The sequence below is a fragment of the Simochromis diagramma genome, unplaced genomic scaffold (assembly GCF_900408965.1).
Source record: "Simochromis diagramma unplaced genomic scaffold, fSimDia1.1 OVJJ01000411.1, whole genome shotgun sequence".
NCBI lineage: Eukaryota > Metazoa > Chordata > Actinopteri > Cichliformes > Cichlidae > Simochromis > Simochromis diagramma.
This window is the reverse complement of record NW_024386735.1, coordinates 1,240,206-1,263,768: the sequence shown is the minus strand read 5'-3', so window position 1 is coordinate 1,263,768 and position 23,563 is coordinate 1,240,206. Positions and strand designations below refer to the sequence as shown.

At 40.3% G+C, this 23,563-nt stretch overlaps 1 protein-coding gene across 2 annotated transcripts; it reads left to right on the top strand.

Annotated features, from left to right (window-relative positions):
- The first annotated feature begins 75 nt into the window (after positions 1-75).
- Positions 76-13,340, top strand: LOC120737314 (epithelial cell-transforming sequence 2 oncogene-like). Of its 2 annotated transcripts, XM_040037971.1 has the most exons (21): positions 76-638; positions 2,446-2,558; positions 2,673-2,835; positions 2,923-3,178; positions 5,019-5,253; positions 5,633-5,765; positions 5,914-6,079; positions 6,296-6,424; positions 6,523-6,615; positions 6,738-6,944; positions 7,184-7,287; positions 7,413-7,553; positions 7,634-7,720; positions 8,019-8,128; positions 8,899-9,046; positions 9,626-9,699; positions 9,794-9,950; positions 10,045-10,110; positions 10,258-10,346; positions 12,009-12,181; positions 12,273-13,340. In XM_040037971.1, exons 1-21 carry the CDS (start codon positions 489-491, stop codon positions 12,404-12,406), a joined length of 2,928 nt encoding a protein of 975 aa, XP_039893905.1. In that variant the 5' UTR covers positions 76-488; the 3' UTR covers positions 12,407-13,340. The 2 variants fall into 2 exon arrangements, 1 of the variants encoding a protein (XP_039893905.1); XR_005696735.1 differs by lacking the exons at positions 10,258-10,346; positions 12,009-12,181; positions 12,273-13,340 and having other exon boundaries at positions 9,631-9,699.
- The last annotated feature ends 10,223 nt before the right edge of the window (positions 13,341-23,563 follow it).

Sequence of the window (23,563 nt, the reverse complement as noted above, 5' to 3'; positions counted from 1 at the left end):
AAATCACGAAATAATGATAATTACATTTCCGTATATGTATAATTTGTATAATATTTTTTCCAGACATTTTTTTGTTCCTTAAAAATGTATTGTGCAATCCTATGTAGGTTTTTCAGGGGGATTTAGGGGGTCACATTTATGATGTACAGCTCTTAAAAACCATGTATCAAATATGGCACACTAAGCCTTTAGTGGTTAAGTATAAAGTTTGTGTAGCATTTGATGCTTTCATTTGTGATTGCTTATATGTGAACCCTGCGTGTTGAATTATTAATGTGCAGGAGGCAGGGGAACGTGCTGTGTGCAGGAATGCAGGAATCCTTTTGTTGATGCGTCTCTAAGGTGACTGACTGCACAGAACAGCACAAGGGGCAGCCTGGCAAGTGGACACTTGGCTTAAAGACATCAATCTGGAAATAAATTGATCAGACTTTAAGTGAAGCGGAACTCAAGGTGCTTCCTCAAAGGTGTTTAAACCGTCTGTGCACATGGAGGCGACCCTGACATCAGCCCCTCACTCGGTGAAGCGGTGGCAGCTAAGCGGGACGGACTATGAGCCGCAGCAGGCCGGCACCCTGCTGTCCAACACCCGCTTCAGCAGCTGGACTCCCCTGAACAACAAGCGGATCAACCTGCAGGTCAGAAATGCTACGTGGGCCTTTGTAAACCCCCTGCAGATAAACTTTGTGATATTCTATTAGCAACAACATGTCACTGAAACCAGAGTTAATGCATTTCAGGACAGTGCAGGGCTTTATGAAGGCTACTGAATTCCTAATTTTGAAACTCCACTCCAACCGGTTATGTTGCGGATCAAATTGACACATTTCAAAGTAAAATGATCTACAAAAATAAATAAATAATTAAAAGTATTTTTCTTAAATATGAAGCTTCTTCTGCTTGACTTAATAAGTTACAATCAATATATATGTTTGTAATACAAAAAAAAAAAGAAGCAGTCATGAAAAGTGAATTTTACGTGTAGGTATTTCCAATGTACAATAAAATGTTTTAATGTACATTTTTTTTGTGAAAAACGAGCGAATATGTCCTTATTGAACCATGATCTGTGAGAGGTAAAGAACACAGGTGGACCAAATATTGATTGAAATGGAGTTAATAATGAGATATAAACAATTTATTGGAATTTATTGCTTTCTTGGATTGGATTGGATTGCCCTGGATAACTAAACATGTCCGAGGTCAAATTGACCCAGGAACATCATTACTGTATCTGAGAAACAAACATAACTGAAGGGTTAAAAAAATAAGCATTCTTTTAACACAGCAAAATAAGTTTATTCTTAGAGATATGTTTATTAAATAAGGTAAACTGATTGTTTTTCCAATGGAGCCAGCATTTCTGTGTACATTGGTAGCTTGAGTATTTGACCATTAGAGGAAACTAATGCAATTCGAGGCCATACCTTGTATTTACTGCCCACACCTTTTATATAAAACCATCAGGAGAATTCTACTTTCATTACGTTTGTTTGCAAGAAATGTAATGAAAAGTAGCACCTAATATTTATCTTAGTTTATTTGAAATACTTGTGTATTTTGTCACAATCATTTCATTTTCTTCTCCAAAAGTTGATTCTGTTCATCTGGACGTAGCGTTTTGTGGGAGAAACATTTCGTCACTCATCCAAGTGACTTCTTCAGTCTCAGCTGACTGCAGGTTTCCCCAAATCTTATAAACAGTACATCTGCATAATGATTGAAACCAGCCCACTGAGGGAACAATGGGCTGGGAGGTCAGTTCCTTAAGCGATTTACTGAAACGTGCAAACTTACATGGAAATACAGTATATAACGCAAAAAAAGTTTTTACAATTCTAACAACTTTGATATTTGGTGTGACCGTATTTATTTTTCAGCACTGTCTGAACTCTCTTAGGCAGCTTTCTTGTCATGTCTTTAAGTAGTCTTCAGGAATAGTTCTTCAGGCTTCTTGAAGGACATTCAAAGCTCTTCTTCTCTCTTCTTCTGCCTTCTGTTCTGTTTTGTTCTGGAATGTTTTTTGTAGATTTAATTAAAGTTATGAGAACAAAGTAGCAAAGTGCATAAAGATACAATTTAAAAGTGTTTTTTTTCTGAGTTGGTTATGTGTAGACACAACAGTTGTTCATCCCTTAAGTTAGGTGCCTTTTATATACTTGAATTTAGGTCAGTATTAAGTGGTTTAACAAGCAAAAAGCATTCCTCTGAAAATGGTCAGGTACAAGGACTGGGCTGAAAATGAGTGAAAAAGTAGCCAATGTCCAATGAAACTTTGAAAGACATGCAGAAAGCCTGGAGAACTATTGCTCAAGAGCACTTTAAAAAGTTACAAGAAATTCTGGCTAACTGGAAGCAAAATATTAAGAAATGACAGGTAGCTTGAGACTTTTGCACGCACTGAATGTGTCTATGTTGGTATCCTTTTTCCATTTTCCATACCAGTTATATGAGGAGAGAGTGAATCTTGTGCTGCACTGGTTTGATCTGTGGACGGACAGACAGAGGAAACACCTGCTGCACTCTCTGCTCACTCGTTGCACCAAGTCACAGCTCAGGTAAAGTGGATTGTACACGTTTGTGTCCTAACCATTAATCTCAGCCTGAAACTGTAACTAGTAAAGTGTACACAGGTGCACAGTTCAAACTGGAAACCTCTGTAACCTGAGCAGGTACTGCCGGGATTTGCTGATTGAGACGGTTCCGGTCACTAAAGTGGACCTTACGTCGGTGCTGCCTCGGTTTCTCTCCCTGTATGTGATGTCATTTCTGTCCCCACGTGACCTTTGCAAAGCTGCCCAAGTCAGCTGGCACTGGAGGGTTCTAGCTGAGCAGGTGAGAAGCCCTGAAGAAATCTGAAATGTATTCATACATCTTAATTGGGGTTTTATGAAACAAGTTAAATCCTCTTCTTCTTTCTAGGACTGTCTGTGGGCGGGCCGGTGCATCAGACGAGGCTGGTTCCTTCCTTACACTCCTGGAGAAAAAGAGTTTGGTGCATGGAAAAGTCACTATGTCTCCTGCCTCTCCACACTTGACTGGCTCACTCCACGGGAGGCAGCAGAGATGTATGGGACCCTCAACCAGCAAAGCACAGGAATGACAGAGGAGGAGGAAGAGAGGAGGAGGGAGAAGAGGATCAGGCAGCAAATCAGAGAAAAGCTTCGAGAGGAGAAGAGTGAGTGGAAAAGAAAAAACAGAAAAATGACAGGGTGTAGAAACTATAGCAACACATTTTTGAGGTGGTAAAATCTGGGTCTGTGTCGTGGGGGCAGTATTCTAAGCAGAAAAAGCCAGACCTCCTCTCCCCGGCTACCTCCGCAAGTTGTTCATGGAGGATACCAAGGCAAGTCAGCTGATATATTCTCTTCCTTACACTCCTGGAGAAAAAGAGTTTGGTGCATGGAAAAGTCACTATGTCTCCTGCCTCTCCACACTTGACTTGGGGCGATCGTGGCTCAGGGGGTTGGGAAGCGTATCCGTAACCGGAAGGTCGCCGGTTCGATCCCCGGGCTCTCTGTCCTGGTCGTTGTGTCCTTGGGCAAGACACTTTACCCTACCGCCGTTGGCCAGAGGGGCCGATGGCGCAATATGGCAGCCTTGCCTCTGTCAGTCTGCCCCAGGGCAGCTGTGGCTACAACCGTAGCTTGCCTCCACCAGTGTGTGAATGCGAGAGTGAATGAATAGTGGCATTGTAAAGCGCTTTGGGTGCCTTGAAAATGGCCTGCATTTGTATAGCGCTTTTCTAGTCCATAGGACCCCAAAGCGCTTTACACTACATTCAGTCATTCACCCATTCACACACACATTCACACACTGGCAATGGCAAGCTACATTGTAGCCACAGCTGCCCTGGGGTGCACTGACAGAGGCGAGGCTGCCGGACATAGGCGCCACCGGGCCCTCTGACCACCACCAGTAGGCAACATATCTTGCCCAAGGATATTTGACATGTAGCCAGGATGCAGCCTGGGATCGAACCACCGACCTTCTGATTAGTGGCTGACCTGCTCTGCCACCTGCGCTACAGCCACCCCGCTGTATGTACAGCGGGGTGGCTGTAGCTCAGCGCTACATAAATCCAATCCATTATTATTCAGTGTGTCCGCTTACCTGGCGGGTGATCATTGTATCACGACGCATCTGCCTACCAACTTTGGTGGTGGTTGGGCTTTAGCCCATGGGGCCTGGCCTTCTGTGGGCCCACCACCTGCGCTAGGCACTGTAGGGTTCTGGTGAGATGTGAGTTGGGCAGCAGTTGTGGGCAGAGATCCTGACGGTCTGATTCCTGACTAGTGAAAACAGCTCCTGGGACATTTCCTTTATAACTTTTTATAAATGTCATTACAAGCTTTGTGGGACTGAAAACAAATATAGAGACAAATCGAAAGGTTTCCTGTGTCAAACGTGTTGTATTTTTTATATCAGTTCAAAGTTCAAATCAGAATTGTGGATGTTCTGAACTAAGACTGCACTATTTCTAACTCCCTTCATGCGTCTCATAATTCAGTGAGATGTGCCTGAATGGTTATCATCCATTAATAGGTTTATTTGGTTAATTCGAATACAGTTGGTTTGTTACTAGTAAGCGAATGGTAGTGTTTACTCAATCTTTTATTCTGTGTTTTGTCCTGTCTATGATCTCTGTTACGTTTCTCTTTCCCCTTCAACCTCTAATGCGTAATGGTAGATGACTGCCCCTCCCTGGGTCTGTTGGAAGGAGGGAGTTCTTCATTCCCACCATCTAAAAGGGGGTCATTTTGGTTTTACTGTAGGGTTTTTACCTTTCAGTACAAAGCACGTTAAAGCGACTTATCTTATGATTTAGTGTTAAATACATAAACCTGAACTGAAGGAATGTTATTGAATGTGTTTAATGAATGTGATTAATATATTTTATTGATTATCAAACAGTTCATCTTTGCCTTTCCAACTCATTGCTAAGCACAAAACGCTCCTGATTAGTAAAAACTCGCCCTTACTGGCAGATGCATGTACTGTATCTGTGATATCTGTAGGACTATCTGTGAGTGCCAGGAAACCTTGGGGCAGCTACACAAAGCCAGAAATAGCCAGAGGTGGAGGTACCCAGAAAGGGAGACCCGAGTCTGGCCTAACATTCGTCTCTCAGCCCTCCCTCTCCTGGCCTCTGAGGAGCGTTGGCTCTTCCAGCCACTCTCTCAGCCTGGAAAGAGGACAGCCCACAAGTGCACCTCAGACCTGGGAGAGAGTCCAGGCCCGCAGCATTAGCAGGTGATTGTCTAACCACATATTAGATGAACCTCACTTAGCTTCAACCACAGTTAGTGGACTCTGCATTTTGAATCTTCAACAACTGTACCGTTGTTATAAAGGGGAAATTTATCCCTGGAGACCAAAGCCATATTTGTAGCATCCTGTATACATGTTTACTTCTGTTGTTTGACATTTTACAATGGCGTCTACTGGGAGTGACTCATTTTTGTAGCCCGCTTTGTTTCGGCTCTGGAGGTTTCGAAGTCTATTTTGAATCGATTGAAGTGTACAAAATACTTTATATACACTGAATAACTTATCTGTGAGCACATGTGAAAACATCTGTATAATATAATGTCACAGTATGCTGAAAGCAACATGCATTTTCATCTTTCAGCGAAACACGAAACACCCGAGGAGCGCTGTTGTCTTTTATCTACAGACCTGCACAGCCTCACACAGTCTCTCCCCTTCACCTATCCGCTCCTGCCCTGCTATTGCTCATCTCCAACAGAATTCCTGCATATGAGGTGAATCCACATCATCATCATCTATTTATTTATTTATTTATTTCCTGAAACAGAGCAGACATAAAACACTCCCGCGAGTACAGAAATAAAATGCACAATGGGAAGATGTATAAATAACATTCCTCCCCGTCCGCTCTTTTTAATCTAGCTGGTGTTGAGCGGAGTGAAGCCCGGTGTGACTGCGGTTCTCTATGACCATAGAGGGACTCTCTCATCTCTGCTAACCCAGGTGGAGAGGGCTATTTCTGGGAAACCAGCTCAGAGGATTGGCCTGCTAGCTTGCGGAGGAACACAGGACATTCACCTGCTTCACAGTGAGACTCAATCACAATGAGTAAATTCATGTGCACATACTGCAGGAGTTTGTTCTGGACTAACTGGACTAAAGTCCTGTGCTGACATTTTGAAAACATTTTAACAAAGTGGTACCTGCCATTTTAATCCATTGACCAAAACTTAGCCCAAGAGATATTACTTCTCTATTACACTATTTTGCTGACCTACTATGTAATTCTGCCCTGACTTTTCAGACTCTAGCCTATCAGAGAAGACTCTACTGACTCCTGATCATAGGGGATTCTGGGAAAAACTGTGTGGCATGGTGGCTCCAACTGAGGAAGGAGGAGGGATTGACATATTCTGCCCGCTGGCTGCATCTGGTAGCAGATGTTACAACACACACACTCTTCTCTCTAATCAGCATTTTCTCATTAACTTCAGCTCCCTCCTGCTTCGCCTCCTGTTTTCTCTTCTGCAGCATCAGGAGTGACTCTCCTCCAGAATCTCTCCACTTTGACTGGTCTGGAGGTTCGGGCACCGGTGGGTGTGGCCACCGGGAATTTCCAGAACAGTGCGTAACCCCTTAAACTTTGACCCTAAGCATAGGAATATTCCACTCCCCTGTCACTGTTTCCTAGACTACAGTATCCCTCACAGTGTGTGTTTCTTTAAACATACTTCATCTTCTCCCAGTCCTCAGCGAGTGGTCTGACAGCAGTGTGCCTACTGGCCTCTCAGAGAACCAGCCAGCACTCCCGGCCCTGCAGTATGTGTGTGAGGCTGTACTGCAGGGCTGGTGCACACAGGCTCATTGGATGGAGGAGGCTCTGGTAGAGCTGAGGAGCACCTTAGGGCTGCAGCTACAGTGGACCAGCCTCCAGGCCAGGGGCCGAGCTCTGGGTGAGTTTCATGTACGTGTTGATTTGTGTCGTGGTGTAGAGGTAGAGCAGATTGTCTACTAATTAGAAGTGCAGTGGATCTTTGGCCAAGATGCTGAACCCCTGGTTAAAAGGATTTAACTGTAGAGGAAAGCATTTTTATGAATAAGGTGTTGTATAAATAAGAAACGTCTTTGAGTGCTAAATATAAATAGAAAAGTACTATATAAGTAGCAGTCTGGTTAAATTCTATTTTTCTAGGCTATTTTCTGTGGGAGAGAATCCGCCTTGATGAGATTTGTGTGTCCAGAGATCTCAGTGAGGCTCTGATCGAAGGACTCACTGCTCTGACCAGAGAGGAGGAGGTGGGAATTACTGTAGAGCAGTTTGTGTAATGCACAAGTTCAACAGAAAAAGAAAAAAGTAATTGGACATAACTCACATAAGAGTGTTTGTGTGTGTGTTTTTTAACCTTCTCTTACACCTTCAGACCCGACCTGTGGAGTTTCTTTCCATCTTTCTGAAAAACTGGAATGAAGAGAAGAAGGGACAAGAGGGTAATGGACAGGACAGCAGTGGAGCTGATGGTGGTTCACAGACATGCTTCAACGTGATACCTGATCTACCACAGGTGTGTCTGCTTTAAACTGCCCCTTGTAGTGGAAACTCAAGGAGAACAATTAATTCATCTTTTCTTTCTTTTGGTTTTAGATGGTTCTGGACTGGAGAGGTGCAGCTGCGAGAGAGCTGCACCACAGCGAGTGTCTTTATCTGGGAAAGCTGAGCGCTGTGCTGAAGGTATACTTTAGTTTTGTTTGTTTTTTTTATCTGCAAGTGCCAGACCTTAACAATCAGTGGTAAAACAATATTCCTTCAGAACTAAAACATATATATACATCTGTCTAAGCAAGTCCAGAATACAGGTATCGATTATTTAATATATGCAAACCACACAAGTTGAATTTTAAGGGCAACCACAACCCTGCAAGTCCATTTTTGTCCATTTTGACACTTACAGTGTTTATGTTGACATCAGAGAGAAGAAAGCTTTCAGTATTTAGAAATATTCATTTGATATGTGTCGTCTGTGCTGAAGGTGTACAAGGAGCCTCTCACAGCAGCTCTGAACTCCAACAGAGCCATTCTGAGCTATGCTGACATCCATGTTGTCCTCAGTCCTGTTGCACAAATACTGGAGCTCAACAGGTACAAACAAATACACACACACACACGTATATATTTATATATATACATGTAGCTGTTCCAAATGAGAGGAACATCAGGAAGAAGGAACACGAGAAGCTCAAGAAATACCAAGGGCTCAGAGAAGAGCTCGAGAAGATGTGGAGGGTGAAGGTAACAGTGGTCCCAGTGGTAAACGGAGCACAAGGTGCGGTGACTCCCCTGTTGCCAAAGTGCTTGCTCATAGGGGGTCATATAATTGTGCCTTGAGGTGACTGTTGTTGTGATTTGGTGCCATATAAATAAAATCGAATTTAATTGAATATGTAAGGTGACTTCAAAACAAGCCAAATCTCCACAAAACACTTGCTCCAGGTCAGAGGTGGAAACGGTATCCACCTGACCTGGAGCAAGAATCAAAAGACAAAGCAAACTGTCTCCAAACATCAGTTAGATCCCGGACGAGCCCCTAATTGCCGGCCAATGACAAGGATGTGAGACCAAGCAGGGTGTGTTGCCAATCATTATTTTATTCACTAAATCAAATAAATAAATAAACATGTGATATGAGGAGATGTTAGGATAATGAATGCTCAAATCAGTGAAATGTATGTGTGCTGGTATTGGCACTAGTGTGAAAAAAACACAACCTGGATGTGTCAGTCCTCGAAGGGAGCGAGGGAAATGATGAACTTCTCAGGCCACACAGGTGTAACACAGTCAACTTAACCACCCTTTAAGTTGTCTGTCTGTGTGGATATGACGCGGGAGACATGTTTGTGTGTACTTCACAGGGTGTTTCAGGCTGATTTACAGGTGCGGCTACAGCAGTGGGGTGCAGAGAAGTGTATTGGAGATGTTTTCGTGAAGTTCTGCTCAAAACTTAAAGTCTACACAAACTACCTCAACAACTACACCATTGCCATCCACACCATTGATAAGGTAAAGCCAGTGTCTTTTTAAACAAAGAACATTTGTTTAATCGTACATAACTTGAAATTTAGCAGAAATGGTTTACATGACAATTAACAATCAATGCCATCATCATGTTGCATAGCAACCACCTACCAAAGGGCTAAAATAACCAATTTCTAGTATTTCTAGCACCTTTAACCTCTTATAAAAGCAGTATATAAGCGTTTTCATTTCATGGCCAGCAGCACAAACAGGTCAAACATTACTGCAGTTTATAATAATTTTAATGGTACATAATGTATTCTTTGGGTTTCAGATTTGGCTAGCTAAGCGTTGAGAGTGTGTGACATTGTAGTTTTTACTCTAAAAGAAAATTGATTTTTTCTATTTATTTTGATTGAGATTGAATTTTTTTTTTATTGAGTAATCTTCCCTTATGAAAGCCATGCAAAGTGGCTCATACAGGTACGAATAAAGGATACGATTAAAACGAGTTTGTTCTGGTTTACGGAAGATGCAGTACACACTATTGTTCGGCTCTAATAGTTAAACACAAAAATATATCTGAATTTAATTGTGGTGTATCTGTACATGTATTTGCGTCAGTGCAGGGAGAGCAAACCATCATTTCGAGCTTTCTTGAAGAGATCAGACAGAACACTTGCAACTCACATGCTGAGGTAAGAGCAGACACAAAGCTTTTATTTGCTATTATGCATACCTGCCTGCGTGTATCAAACCACAGTGTTTCAAAGTACGTCTGTGTTTATGAAGCCTACAAGAGCTGCTGCTGTGCCCAGTGTGGAGGATGCAGGAGTATGTGACTCTGCTTCAAGCTCTGTCCTTGCACACACACCCCGGTCATCCTGACCATGCACATCTCCGCTCTGCCCTCAACACGCTGCTCCAGTTCAGAGAGTTCATACACAAGGTGACGCATGAACTGAGAGCTATAAGCCATGTAAATGCCTCTGTTGTGGCTGTGCTGGCTCTCCTCTTATGCATATGTACTTTGTTGTGTTCAGTTAAAGCGCACCTCAGAGGCAGACAGACTGATAGAGGAAACGCAGCGACAGATTCAAGGCTGTCCGGTAAAAAATACAAAAAACACACATAGCTCTTCCTCTCTCTTCATGCCTCTAACTCTTTAATAATTTATCATATATGCTCAAAACCATATATTTGTGTGTGTGTGTGTGTGTGTGTGTGTGTGTGTGTGTGTGTGTGTGTGTGTGTAGAACCTCAGTGAAGAAAACAGGCAACTAATAATGACTCAGGATGCTGCTCTGCACAGGAGCCCTGATGAGCAGATACCAGATTCTCTCAAGTAAAAACACCAATTTTCTTTCAGACAGCAGATGTATGACTAATATTTTTACATTCTTCAATGTTCACGATGCTACGTGCTCAGATTCAGACTATTTTGTAACAATGTGTATATTTGCAGTTTAATAATGTTCTTCTTTATGTAACTTTGCATGCGTATGTAATTTGTCTGTTTCATTCAAATGCTTAGTAACACTTTTTAATACGGCCCACAACTGAGGGTGTAATTCCTTTGTAATTAAATGGAATTTCAAATTTAAGCAGACTGTAAGTAATTTTAATTAAGTATTTTAAGTATTACATAACTTCATGTATTTACGGGAAAGAAAGAAGAATTGCATTGTAAGTAATTTTAAGTACTGTTTAATGTTTTGTTAATTTTGTGAAAAATCCCAACATCTCCCTGTCTTTCAAGCTAACTACGCTGCACTTTTCTGGGTGCGGACTATATTATGTGGTGGCTTAATCTTGCCTAACTTCCAGGTATTTTACATGAAACAAGACACTTCCTTTAAAAGTTGTTTGAACAGTGATTGTGAAAGAGAAAAAAAAGGTTATACTTGGCTCCATTATAAGATAAGATAAGAAGAACTTTATTTAACCTGAGGGAAATTCTTTTGTCATACACATGCTCAATGCAGCAAGAGAGACAGAGAACAGAGGAATAACATATACAATAAGAATAGTAGTATACAGTAGGATAGTGCAAAATATAATATCAATTAACTCTAACGAAGTAACAATATAACTATATCCTGAAAAATAAATATCTTAGCTATCAGTGCAGGTGATTCTAAAAGTGACATAGTATTGTGCAATTGAATAAAAGAGAGTAGCAGGATATTATGGGGAGATGAAACAAACATTCGATGAAATACTATTGGGTTATATTGCACGGTTTGAATGGGAACAGAATAACTTTGCTATTAATCCTCAGGAAGATCACCTACAGAGCGAGGAAGAATTGTATAGTCTTATTGTCATGAAGGATTTTCTGTGGCGGTCATGTTCTGCATTTCGGAGCGATGAGTCTTTTGCTATGTGTGCTCCGATGGTCCATCATGGAGGCGTGCATGGGGTGGGAGGAGTTGTCCATAATACAAAGAAGCTTTTTTAGCATTCTCCTCTCAGACACCAGGTTCTCCAGTCTGACACCCAGAACAGAACCAGCCTTTTTAATCAGCTTGTTCTACCTGTTGGCATCAGTTGTCTTCATGCCACTGCCCCAGCACACCTTTACTTTTTATTGCTTTACCTTATGACATTTATATTGGTCAAATAAAAGAAATATTAGAATTAACTGAATTCAACTGAACAACAGAATGTCCATCAAGTACATCAACATAATGAATATTAAATAAAGAAAAAAATAAAGATGTAAAAACAAAAGACAAGTTTAATACACTCCATAGTACGTCCACTGAACTGAAAGTTGCAAGTTGGGAAATAGTGTTTGTTTTTCTGCAAAATTGCCATGACATTGCACACTACCTGAAATTACTTGCACAGTACTTACATTTACTTACAGTACACAGTATAATTACATTTTAATTTGAGATAAAATACTTTGAAATTCCATTTTATTACAGGGGAATTACACCCTTAGTCGCAGGCCGTATTATAAAGTGCTACCAAATGTTTTTGAACTAATCCTTTGCCGTAGGACCTATGAGCACGTCTGTGATGTGGGCCTCTTCCTGCTCAACAATGCTTTGGTGTTGACTCGGCAAAATGTGCGGCACACACCTTTCACGCTGGCTCACCAGAGCACGCACACATTTCTGGCCTCTGTGGCTCTCACCAGCCTGTCTGTGAGAGAGATCAGGCACACACGCTGTGAGTTTTTCAGTGTTTGCTGACCTCTAGTGGGTAAAATAAGCACCTTTAATTCTAAAGCTTACAACTTTATTCATGTATTTCTCTGTAGATGTGAGCCATGCCTTTGTCCTTGAGGGTCCCTGCCACTCTTGGGTCTGTGCCACACAGAGAGGCGAAGAGAGATGGCACTTCCTATCTGTGCTGCGTTCAGCTATAGAGTGTGCTTTGGCAGGACATCAGTGACAGCGAGGTTTGGAAAAAGACTGTTTGACTGTTTTTATGTCAAAAGGTTTTTGGAAACTAAAATTTATGAAGGAAATTCTATTTTAATGTCGTAGTTAAGTGTAAATATGTAGCCCATCTGCCAGTGTTTATATTTAATTGATGCTACTTTTACCGTGACTGTATTTCTGGAGCTGGATAGTTCTAAAATATGCAGTATTAGAAATCTCATATGTTTGCATTTATAAGATGAAAAATGCCTCAGTACACATTTCTACACATACTTACATCTTGTGTAGCAGATGGCCGCCCCTCCCTGAGCCTGGTTCTGAGTTTTTCCTTCTCACTGTTGCCAAAGTGCTTGCTCATAGGCGGTCATATGATTGTTGCGTTTTTATGAAGCGCCTTGAGGCGACTTTTGTTGTGATTTGGCGCTATATAAATAAAATTGAATTGAATTTACAACATCCTTATACTCCATTTAGCGATACAGTTATTCATTAGACATTTTCACACAGTTTCACATGCTGTCTTGACCTTTTCTTAGCATTACCAAGCAGAGCTGTATGTTGAGTCAGATCAGACATTAAGCAGACTTCATCCTGCCAGCTCCCAGGTTCAGAGTCTGTGTAATCTCTGACTGGTGTGAGAAAAACACAGGTAACTGTCTGGAAAATGTAAAGTAGGCTGTTGCCTCAACTGATGTATTTCTGGTAGTTTTATGTGATATGAGAAAGGTCTGATAAAGAACAGTGGTGCTCTAAGTCTTGTTTTTTGGTGTAATAAATGTAATACAGCATGAAAAAAACCACAGTCCAAAAGTTTCATTTTTTCCCCTTTCTTATGTTCCTAACATTTCAAAACATGCAGAGTAACATGCAAAAAACTGATTTTGTTAATCAGTATTTCTTTATTTTGTATTAAATTCTGTATCAAAGATACTTTTATTAATGGGGGAAACTGATAAATAGTCCTTTCTAGCACATTTGTAAATGATTAAACTTCCAATAAAAACTATAAGAAATCATCCAAACAGCCTTAACGCAATAGGCTAAAGACAGAAAAGTTTATTTGCAATTTATGTTTCAGAAACTCTTGAATAAGCTTTTCTGGACATTGTTTGTAGAAGACAACAGGTAAGATAACAAACAACGGAAACAGAGGCCAATATTAGCGACCTGCCATTATATTGTCTTCATTTATGGAAAATGGACCACTACTTGTGGAGCGCTTTTCTACTCTGTTTGAGCACTTATTTACTTATTCAAACACATGTTCATAGAGCATTCTGCAACTTTCCTGTTTGCAACACGTGTTTTAAATGCTTCCAACAACAACCAGCTAATCCGAGCAGACAGAAAGGGAGTCGATATTTAAGCAGTGTTATTATATTATCTTAGTAACTACTCAAATAATTACTCATAGGAAATGTTAGACAAATCTGTTTATGATTTGTGTGTTTGATCGACATTTTTTTTTGTATGCAGTCAGTGTTCACAGTCTGCATCTTTTGCCACCTTTTCTGTACTGCGTCACAATTAATTAAACGTAAGCCCCACATTGTGCGAGCTGCTGAACGTCGACCAATTAATAATACAAAATTGCTATTTCCCGAAAATCTTCCACATCATTTCTCTAGATTTTAAAATTCTGACGTATGTATGTGTGTTACAATCTTCTCTGATCCACTCTTGTCTTGTAGTGAAATATCTATATGGTGTATGCAGTAACCCTGCATGGAAAAACTGTTGCTCCTGCTGCACAATGGATGTACTGAAGGTATCACGCAAAGCTGCTTTTGCAGTTTTGCGTGAGTTAAAATGACCATAGTAAGGCAACATTCAATTTCTTTTTCTAAGCTAGCTTTTATTAAGTATCCATATGATCTGGGCTTATCGCACTATAATGTTTACTGGCTTTGTCAGTTTCTCCTTTATGCTCTCAGTCGATAAGATTTTCTTTTTAGTCACATAGGAAACATTTCTCGAGTTCAAGGTATAAAAAGATTTTTATTGATAACCAAAAAACCCCCACAAATGTCACAATTTACACATAATCACTATGAATGAGCTGCATTACAACAGTTATATACCTACAGTATGTACATTATTGTCACTTAAAAAATACAAACATGTTCTATCCTGCGAAATGAATAAAAGGCTGTTTCATCATCTGTATCCGACAACAGATAAAAAGTAAGCAAAGAGGAACCAAAATAGTCACAATACAAATAAATATTTCATTAAACAACATATAACACGCTTGCTGATCTAATGTTACGCTTCTTTTTTTTTTTTAAATTCTCACAGTGGCTTCCCCACATAAATCTGACAGAAAAAGTTATTTACTGGTTTGTAATCAGTGAATAATTAAATGAATCCACATTTAATGTACTTCCTGTGACTTGTTAGTTTTTGCAGTGCACACGCTGAACAGTTGCAGTTTTGCAGTCTTGAAAGCACCACAGATGAATCATGGGTCATGATGGATCTTCTCTTAAAGTCTTCATCAGTTTAAAATGATTGTTATCCTGTTTAATATGTCAGCTAACTACGGGTATGTTTTTGGCGTCGACATACTGAAAGCTTTCCTCCTGAAGAGAAATGACTGATTTCACAGTCTCCGGTTTGCTAGATTTGGGTTGTTGTTGTGCGATGCAGCTGTGTGTGAGGCCTGTTCTTTCCCACCAGGTATGTGAGTCTGTGGCGGCTGACTCTTGCACTGCAGTCCCAGGTTTCCTGCTGTGCTGTTTGTCCCTTTCTGGGAGCAGAAGCCCTTCGGTTTGGGGATTCTTGTCGGTCCTGGACGTCGGAATGCTTCTAGAGGTATCTGCTGAGGGAACAACAACAGATTTCTCCATTATGACTTATAGCAACGACAATGAGGAAAGAAGTGAATACAGTAGATGACTGCATGAAAAAGAGGTGTGTTTGAGGGCTTTACTTCTTTTCTGGCTGAACTGTGCCCATGAGCTCAGCAAACACTGACTGTAATACTCATAATGACCACTAGAGGATATCACATCACATTTTATGGACACACTGCCAAACTTTTGCTGCATGACTGCAGTATTTTGTGCTTGTAGCTTAAAAATATGGTAACTTGACATGAAATAGAGCAATTTTCAGTAAAGGAAAAGGTTTCTACTATTTTTAAAATGCATTAAACATCCTTTCAGCAATATCACAATATGCTTAATGATACATTTAGACAGTTTTGTGCAAACTTTAATACACATCAGTGCTTCTTCTGAAGAAAACTACAAGTATGGTGAAAGCTGTTAAGTCCAGCAGTTAATCAAATAAATGGTAGCAGGTATTTTGAGAATGATTTGATGATTAAATGAAAAAAAAAAAAAAACTTTGCTGCAAACTGCTAATGGCCCCGATATAGTTCCACTTCATCCTGGTAATGATACCAACAGTGTAACTTGTGCTTAGAAACCAGTGCTTGTATATCACAGTCCTCATACGAGGGCATCTCATGAGACACATCGCATTTCGCGTTTTCTTAAACAACTTACTGCTCCACTTACTGTGCAATCACTTTTAATGAGCATGTTTACATGCAGAGCAGCAGGGCAGCACACTGGGGTGCATCACTTTTGGATCGGTCCTTGCACAGTAGAAACTATGTCCTGTTTACAGTACAGTGATAAGATGTTTCCACAGTTATGAGGAACCTCAGCCACAGATGGCATACTCTGTAAATGTATTTGTAGCATGTTTATTTAGCATTTGGCATTTCAAGAAACGGATACACTGATTTAGATAAACACTGCTGTCATCTAATGCACTTGTTTAAATGTGTAGTTTTTATGCTCAGTAGACTGGATAAGAAAGATGGATTAAGCCAGTGCTTTAAATCTGCATTGCTTCTAATGTCCAGCAGGGGGAGAGTCCTCTGGTGGCAGAAGGTCTGACTGTAGAGACAAGGAGACCCAACGCCTCACTTGGGTCACTTTAGTATGCATTTTCCACCTGAATTGCTAGTTTCAAGTCTTATTTGATGCTGCATGATGTTGTTTTTGTAAACACTCAGCTCAGGACAACATAAGAAGATCTCACCAATCATGGTGCGATCCTCTTATCCATTAAACAGTGACTGAGTCCCTATGTGGTGATAGTCAGCATGTGGTTATCTTCTTTAGAGTAATCAACAAACAAAAATGGCACACACAGTACTGTGCAAAAGTCTCGAGCCAGCCCTCATTTCTTTGTATTTTGCCTCCAAGAAGCCAGACTTGGTTGTATGGCTCTCCAGGCTTTCTGAATGGGTTTCAAAGTCTTTCAAAGTTTTTCTTTCTGCTTTGTTTGTATTCATTTTAAGTCCAGTTCTATGGCGTTATTTTTATGCCACTATTCTGAGCGCACATAAAAAAAATTTGAGCGCACGTAAAAAAAAGTTTGCGGGTGCAAGTGTTGTATTTTGAGGAGAAATTTATTTTGAGCGAAGAAAAGCTGGATTTGAGTGAACAAAATTCATTCCTGCGTGCATAAAATGTATTTCAGTGTTTGCCATTATCCACACACACACACAATAGCAGCCCCTCTCGCTCAGTTTTCGCATTTGCGCTCGTTCGCAATGTGTTGCTCGCGCTCTCAACATTTCTGCCCGTGCGTGCTCAACTCTTTCTGCACACCGTTATATTTGTGCCACAAAACCAGCCAATCACAGACTTGGATGCAAAAAAAATCTGATTGGCTGTTCTTGTCTCCAATCAGCTCGAAATGATGAAATGCAATATCCCAGAATCCATTTCCTCCAAAGCTCAAACGAGGCAGTGGTGAAGGAACACAGTGTGGCGGAGTTTGAAATATTACTCTTTCTGGGTCACAAAATAAACTTTTAAGATATTTTCATGCGAGAATGGTGCTGTGTAAACTTCAAATATCTGCTTGATTTATCAAGACATCACATATTTGCATAAGTGCTCTGACGTTTTCGGAGATGCCTGTTACCCACCAGCTGACCGCATAGCTGGACTGGCCATTGGGCATACCGGACATTTGCCAGGGGGGCCGATGGTGATTTTTCATTTTTATGTTTATTTGTTTTTGTAACGATTTAAACAATGAAAGGTGGTGGATTAGCCAATTGGTCATGATCAACTCTGGGCTGGACCAATTACAATACATCCATATTGAGGGTAAAAGGAACGTGATTAGTCCCGGACTTCAGCTAGAATGAAAAAAAGACAAAGCTGGAGTTATTCTGTCTTTACGTTGCACAGCTGCCTCTTCTCCCCTCATTCTCTCTCCCTCCCTCTCCTGTTGCTACTTCAATCATGAAACTGATCAATGATCAGCTGATCGTCTCTCTTGTTTGTTTATCTCCTCCTTTGTGCCAGAAACAGGAAACCAGCGGATGTCGCGCTAAACAACAGCAGCATGTTTAAGCTTGATCAGCTGTTGTTAGAATTTATTTAATATTAATTTCTAGTATCAGCTGATGTTTGCTGGAGCCACAGCTGTAAAAGCTGCTGGTCATGGTGTCGGTTTGGAAACATGAAGGTGATACAAATCATACATATATACCAACAAGACAGTGTACATCACTGTGACAACAGCTTTATGGTTTTTCCTATAATACCTGGTGGTGTAGTCAGTGATTTTTTTTGTCAGTCCAGCTTTATATATTATGTTTAACCCGAGTTCCCACGCGGTCAGCTGGTGGGTAACAGGCATCTCCGAAAACGTCAGAGCACTTATGCAAATATGTGATGTCTTGATGAATCGAGCAGGTATTAGAAGTTTACACAACACCATTCTCGCATGATAATATCTTAAAAGTTTATTTTGTGACCCAGAAAGAGTAATATTTCAAACTCCGCCACTCTGTGTTCCTCCACCACTGCCTCGTTTGAGTTTTGGAGGAAATGGATTCTGGGATATTGCATTTCATCATTTCGAGCTGATTGGAGACCAGAACAGCCAATCAGATTTTTTTGCATCCAAGTCTGTGATTGGCTGGTTTTGTGGCACAAATATAACGGTGTACAGAAAGAGTTGAGCACGCACGGGCAGAAATGTTGAGAGCGCGAGCAACACATTGCGAACGAGCGCAAATGCGCAAACTGAGCGAGAGGGGCTGCTATTGTGTGTGTGTGTGTGGGTAATGGCAAACACGGAAATACATTTTTTCCACGCAGCAATGTTTTGTTCACTCAAATTCAGCTTTTCTTCGTTCAAAAATAAATTTCTCCTCAAAATACAACACTTGCACCTGCAAACTTTTTTTTACGTGCGCTCAGAATCGTGGCACAAAAATAACGCCATACAGTTCTTGCACCCATTTTCAGACAAATGCTTTTTTGTTTTTTTTTTGTTAAGCCACTTAAATGTTGATCTATAATTATGTTTGACAGACATAAAATACTATCTTCGCACCAACGAGTGGATTCCCAAAGAGCTATTAGCCAGGAAATAGTATCAGTGAAAGTGTCTATTAAGACGCCATTCTTAAGGAAGGGAAACAGGGCAAAAAGGCTGGGGTATTAGCCTCCCCAGGGCCCGGACATCAACATTATCGAAGCAGTGTGGCATCGTGTTGACAGAGAACAGAACAAACATCCAAAAAAAGAGCTTTGGATGTCCTTCAAGAAGCCTTGAGAACTATTCCTGAAGACTACTTAAACAAATGACAAGAAAGCTGCCTAAGAGAGTTCAGACTGGGCTGAAGAATAAAGGGGGTTAAATAATGACAAATATTGACTTTCAGGCTTGTTAGAATTGTAAAAAGCTAATTTTTGCCTCATATACTGTATTTCCATGTGTACTGGCTCATTTAAATAAACCACTGCACGTATTTCTCATTTTCTTAGTAAAATATAAAGAAATGAGAGATGCTTCAGGACTACACACGGCTGAGTTTAATCTTTTCACAGCTTTATTCTTCATTTTCCTCATTTTTCAAAAGCTGATTGGTACTGCAAAAAAATGTCTTTGTACTTTACATCAAACATCCCTAAAACAGAATTGATATTAGGAAAGCATTTTAAGATATCTCTAGCAAAAAAAAGTTTCAAAAGCCCTTTTCAGTCCAGGCCTCTTAACTTTTTTTTATCTGGAGTTCACTGGAGTCAGAAATAAAAACCGAAACCGTCTCTTTGTATGAAAGTGTCATCGATCTGGTATCCTTTTCTCCAGCCCAGTGAAAGTTTTCAGTATTTCCACGAGTTTCATCACTTCACCGATATTATTCCCTGCCGAGCTCCAAACCTCTTGCTGTTAGGAGAAGCGCTCGTGAGGTTTAGAGAATTAAGAAATATTCAGTGAACTACAGCCTTAAATATTCATACGGGGGTATAAATTTCAGAATAAGTAGGGCCTCATGCTTCGGCGGAGCTAATGGTCCAGAAAATCTGACCCACGTCATGGGAGTGCTGTTGATTTTACATGGAGAGAGACCTTAATGTGCGGCTTTGTCCTCTCATATATCAGCGGTACAGCAGGAGTTCAGCTGAGTACTTCCTCCTCTGCCCCACACTCTGCACCGGCACAGCTGTTTCTGTGGCAACCAAACACGAGGTTTGTTTTGGTGCTTGCGTTGCGGTGGGAGAGAGGCTTGCTTTCACAATGTCTGCACTCTCACACTCACGAAGCCTTTTGTTTAGACAAAACCCCAGTACTGCTGTTTATTAAGGGTCAAGGTGGGCTAAAGCACGGAGATCTGCTCTCTTTGTTCGCGCCGTGGTAATCGTTCAATTTTCCTGTCCCTGGCTGATTGATATCAGTAGCTGATTGTTCAAAAGTCACATCAGGATGTCTGGCATTTTTGATGTTTTCTTTCGCCCCTGAACAACTCTGCTCTTAATCAGCAGTATCATTGTGAGCTTAGTGTGATTACAGCTTCGCTCTCGCCCAGCAGAAGGGAGCATTGCTGCAGGCTTTTAAATGAAATAGTCTTCCAGTGTGTCACATGATACTCATTCTCCCAGTCTGGCTGGGATACCGTGCACAGATCTGTCTTCCTTGGCTGAACCAGATGAGTTTTATGAATCGAATAAGTTTAAAGTGAGTCAGGGGGTAATTAAGGTCGCAGACAGTAATCCCAGCTGCTGGATGCTTTTCTCAAGGAGAGGTCTAATGAATAGCATCTTGTTTAGCCCCTGCATCGTTTCATCACACCCAGGCGAGCTTTGGATCTGGTTTCCACAGCTGCGCTCCTTCTCACTCATTGGATTTAATGCTTGATTTAATCATCGCCTCGTTGCCACACCAGCTCGTCTGCCTTTGGGTCAGGTTCAACAGTTTTCCTGCAGCACTTGCCTCACTCCATGAAAAATCAAAGTATGAGTTTGTAATTCATTAAAGTGTATTAGTTTTTAATGGTTATTGGTAAAATGTAAGACTTTGGGTAAAGAGGAAGGCTCAGGGATGGAAAGAAGAGCAATGAAGTTTCTCAAATTTGTCTTTCTACCCCTTACAACACTTAATTTGTTGCCCTACTTGTTAACAAAGGTGTGAATCACCTAACAATTAAAGTATGGATCTGGTGGCTTTGATCCAGCTGGAAATACAAAGTAAAATAATTAAGATTCTTTGTGTGTGTTTGATTTTAAACAAGCCAATCGTATGATGTAATTCTAGTTTTAGGTTTATGCGTACATAAAATGCCACTGCGATGAGGAAAGCCCATCTGAGGCGTTCATTATCTTTTCCTTAAGACATGAAATTAATTACCTTTTCCTCTTGCATCCTTTCATTCTTGCCTTTCAATCAACCTCCCCTCCCGGACCATCCAGTTCTGACCTTTGGTACAGATTTAACGTGAAGTGAAACGCACGTACGAGGTAACATTTTCAGTCCATGTGGAAGAATGCATATACATAGAAAACATTTGTAGGCTATACAGATGACTCATCTCAAAGGACGTGATTCATGGGAGAAAAGAAAATAAACGTTTTGGTTTTCTACCCAGTCAAAGGCACGCTCGGTAAAAAGAACTTTCAACGAATACGTTTGTGTTCCTGTGACCCAAACACAGTATCAGGTTTTCTGAAGGGGTTTTGTGATGTTTACAGTATGTTTCCTGGAGTGCATTATTCAGTTGCTATGCTCATAACATTGGGAAATAAAGGCAGTTTTTTTCCCTCTATTTCCACCACTTTAAAAGTTTTAGGATTTTCTTTGTCACGCCGCATGTTTGGATGAACATAGTCCACTTTTAGTGCAGTGCCCTCTGGTCCAAGTGCTTAGAGGTGGGTGCGTCTTCCTCTCAAAGTAGTGAGCAGCAGTGCTGTCTTCACCTCCTACAGTTCACACCCAACTGCATACAACACCGCTGCATACAGGTAGGCACAACAAAGGGCCTCCACTCAGGAGCAGCTACAGTAGTTTTTGTTCACTGAACATTTTTGGGCCAGATTTATGAAAACACTGAACCAGTGCAAACTGGGTTTTAGGTAAAAAAAACAACAACAAAACAAGTGCTGTGTTGGTATTTCCAACAAGAGCACCATGAGAAGGTATGAGGTGTAAACTCACAGATTTTTGTAACAGAAAAAGTATAAGGAGGAGAATATTTAAATTGGACTGTGATCCGTAATTTACCGCTAATTGTGCCGATATTGAATGCTGACAAAAAGGATGTCTTTTATTTTTTATTCAATTTTTTTTGTGCTTCATATTGAAATTAAATACCTGCACCTGTATTTTGAACACAGCACAACTTTTATAAAACTAAAACTAAAGACACTTTGCACTAACAAGCTAGTTACCCCGTTTAGTTAATCTGGCTCTTTATAAGTAATTTTGTTCAATGATGTTGAAGTATTTAACAATTATCCTAAACGTTAACCTGGTCAATGGCATGTTAGCATTACCTGTTTAACTATTAGCAGTTGCCTAATAGCCACATTAGCTGTGAGGATCAGCGAGTAGCGGCTAGCAGTTAGAGCTATATTTTCAGTCCTGCCCATTTGTAACATATATAGGCAGATGTTAACTTAGTAAGATAACGCAATTGTTTGTGTCTAAAAACTGTTGTTTCTCTTACAGGCCCAGATTAAGTCTGAGAAAAGTTTACCTCCTGGTATGGGCAACCATACCAACTGCTAAGCACAGGACTACCTCAGATAACCTAGACATACTGTGGTCTTTTTTAATTTTTTTTTTTTTGTTTGTTTTTCTTTACTACTTAAGAGAATATTAAAATAGTTTTAATATGTATAAGTTATGATTATATTACTATATCTTTTGCACTATGTCGGACAACTTAGACTGTTATTATGTAAAGTTTTTGTATTGTTGTAATCTTTTTTTAAAAAAAAAAACATTGCTCGTCATAGTTTACCCTAAATTTGCAGTAGATAATTTTCCAGATTTCTTTTTTTAGATTTTTTTTCAGAATTGTACTTTACATCTTCCTTCAACTGCTCCCTATAAGGACTGCCACACGGGTCTTCTGTCTCCTTCTCATTCTGCCCTTTTCCATCATCTTCTCTTTACTCAGACCCTCAAGTGAGATTGAAATGTTCCCAACCTTTTTCAAGCCTGCATCACATCATCATCTATTGAGATCTATTCATTTAAATCGAGTTTAAACTTAATCTTGTTTTCACATAATTATATAAAAATGTATGTTGTTAAAATAAGTTTTCAGCCAGTTGAACTATCATTGTTTAGGCCAGTTTCATCTGAGTGTCAGCTATGTTTACCGTTAGCCACTGCTTTCATCTGACCATTTAGGAGTTATAGTTAGCTTATTAGTAACAATAAGCCATTACTTTAGGCTACAGCTCCAATTAGATGCAGAGTATTAATCTTTATATGTGAAGTATTTGTTCACATTTATGTCCCTTTTATATTCATCTATAATTAAAACTATATATAAAGTTTTGTGTTGTGTTTTTTCAGAGAAAAAGAAAAGTCATGACTCCCTACATTTTTTTTTCTCAGTGGACCTAATCCTCATCTGTATATGATGCATTTATTGCTTTTGGGTTTCTGTTTGTACTGTTTATCCTTTACGGTCATATGAGTTTTAATGCTTCTATTCATACCTATTCAGGTGCACTCAGTCTTCCCACGTAATCCATTGTCTCTGCACATACACCCACAGGCTTTCTTGTGCTGTTGACCCTGGTTTGAAATCACTGATGTAATCCAGCAGGTACCCTTTGCAGTGCTGCATACACGATTGATGCTAAAAGTTTTCATGGTCCAGTGAATATGT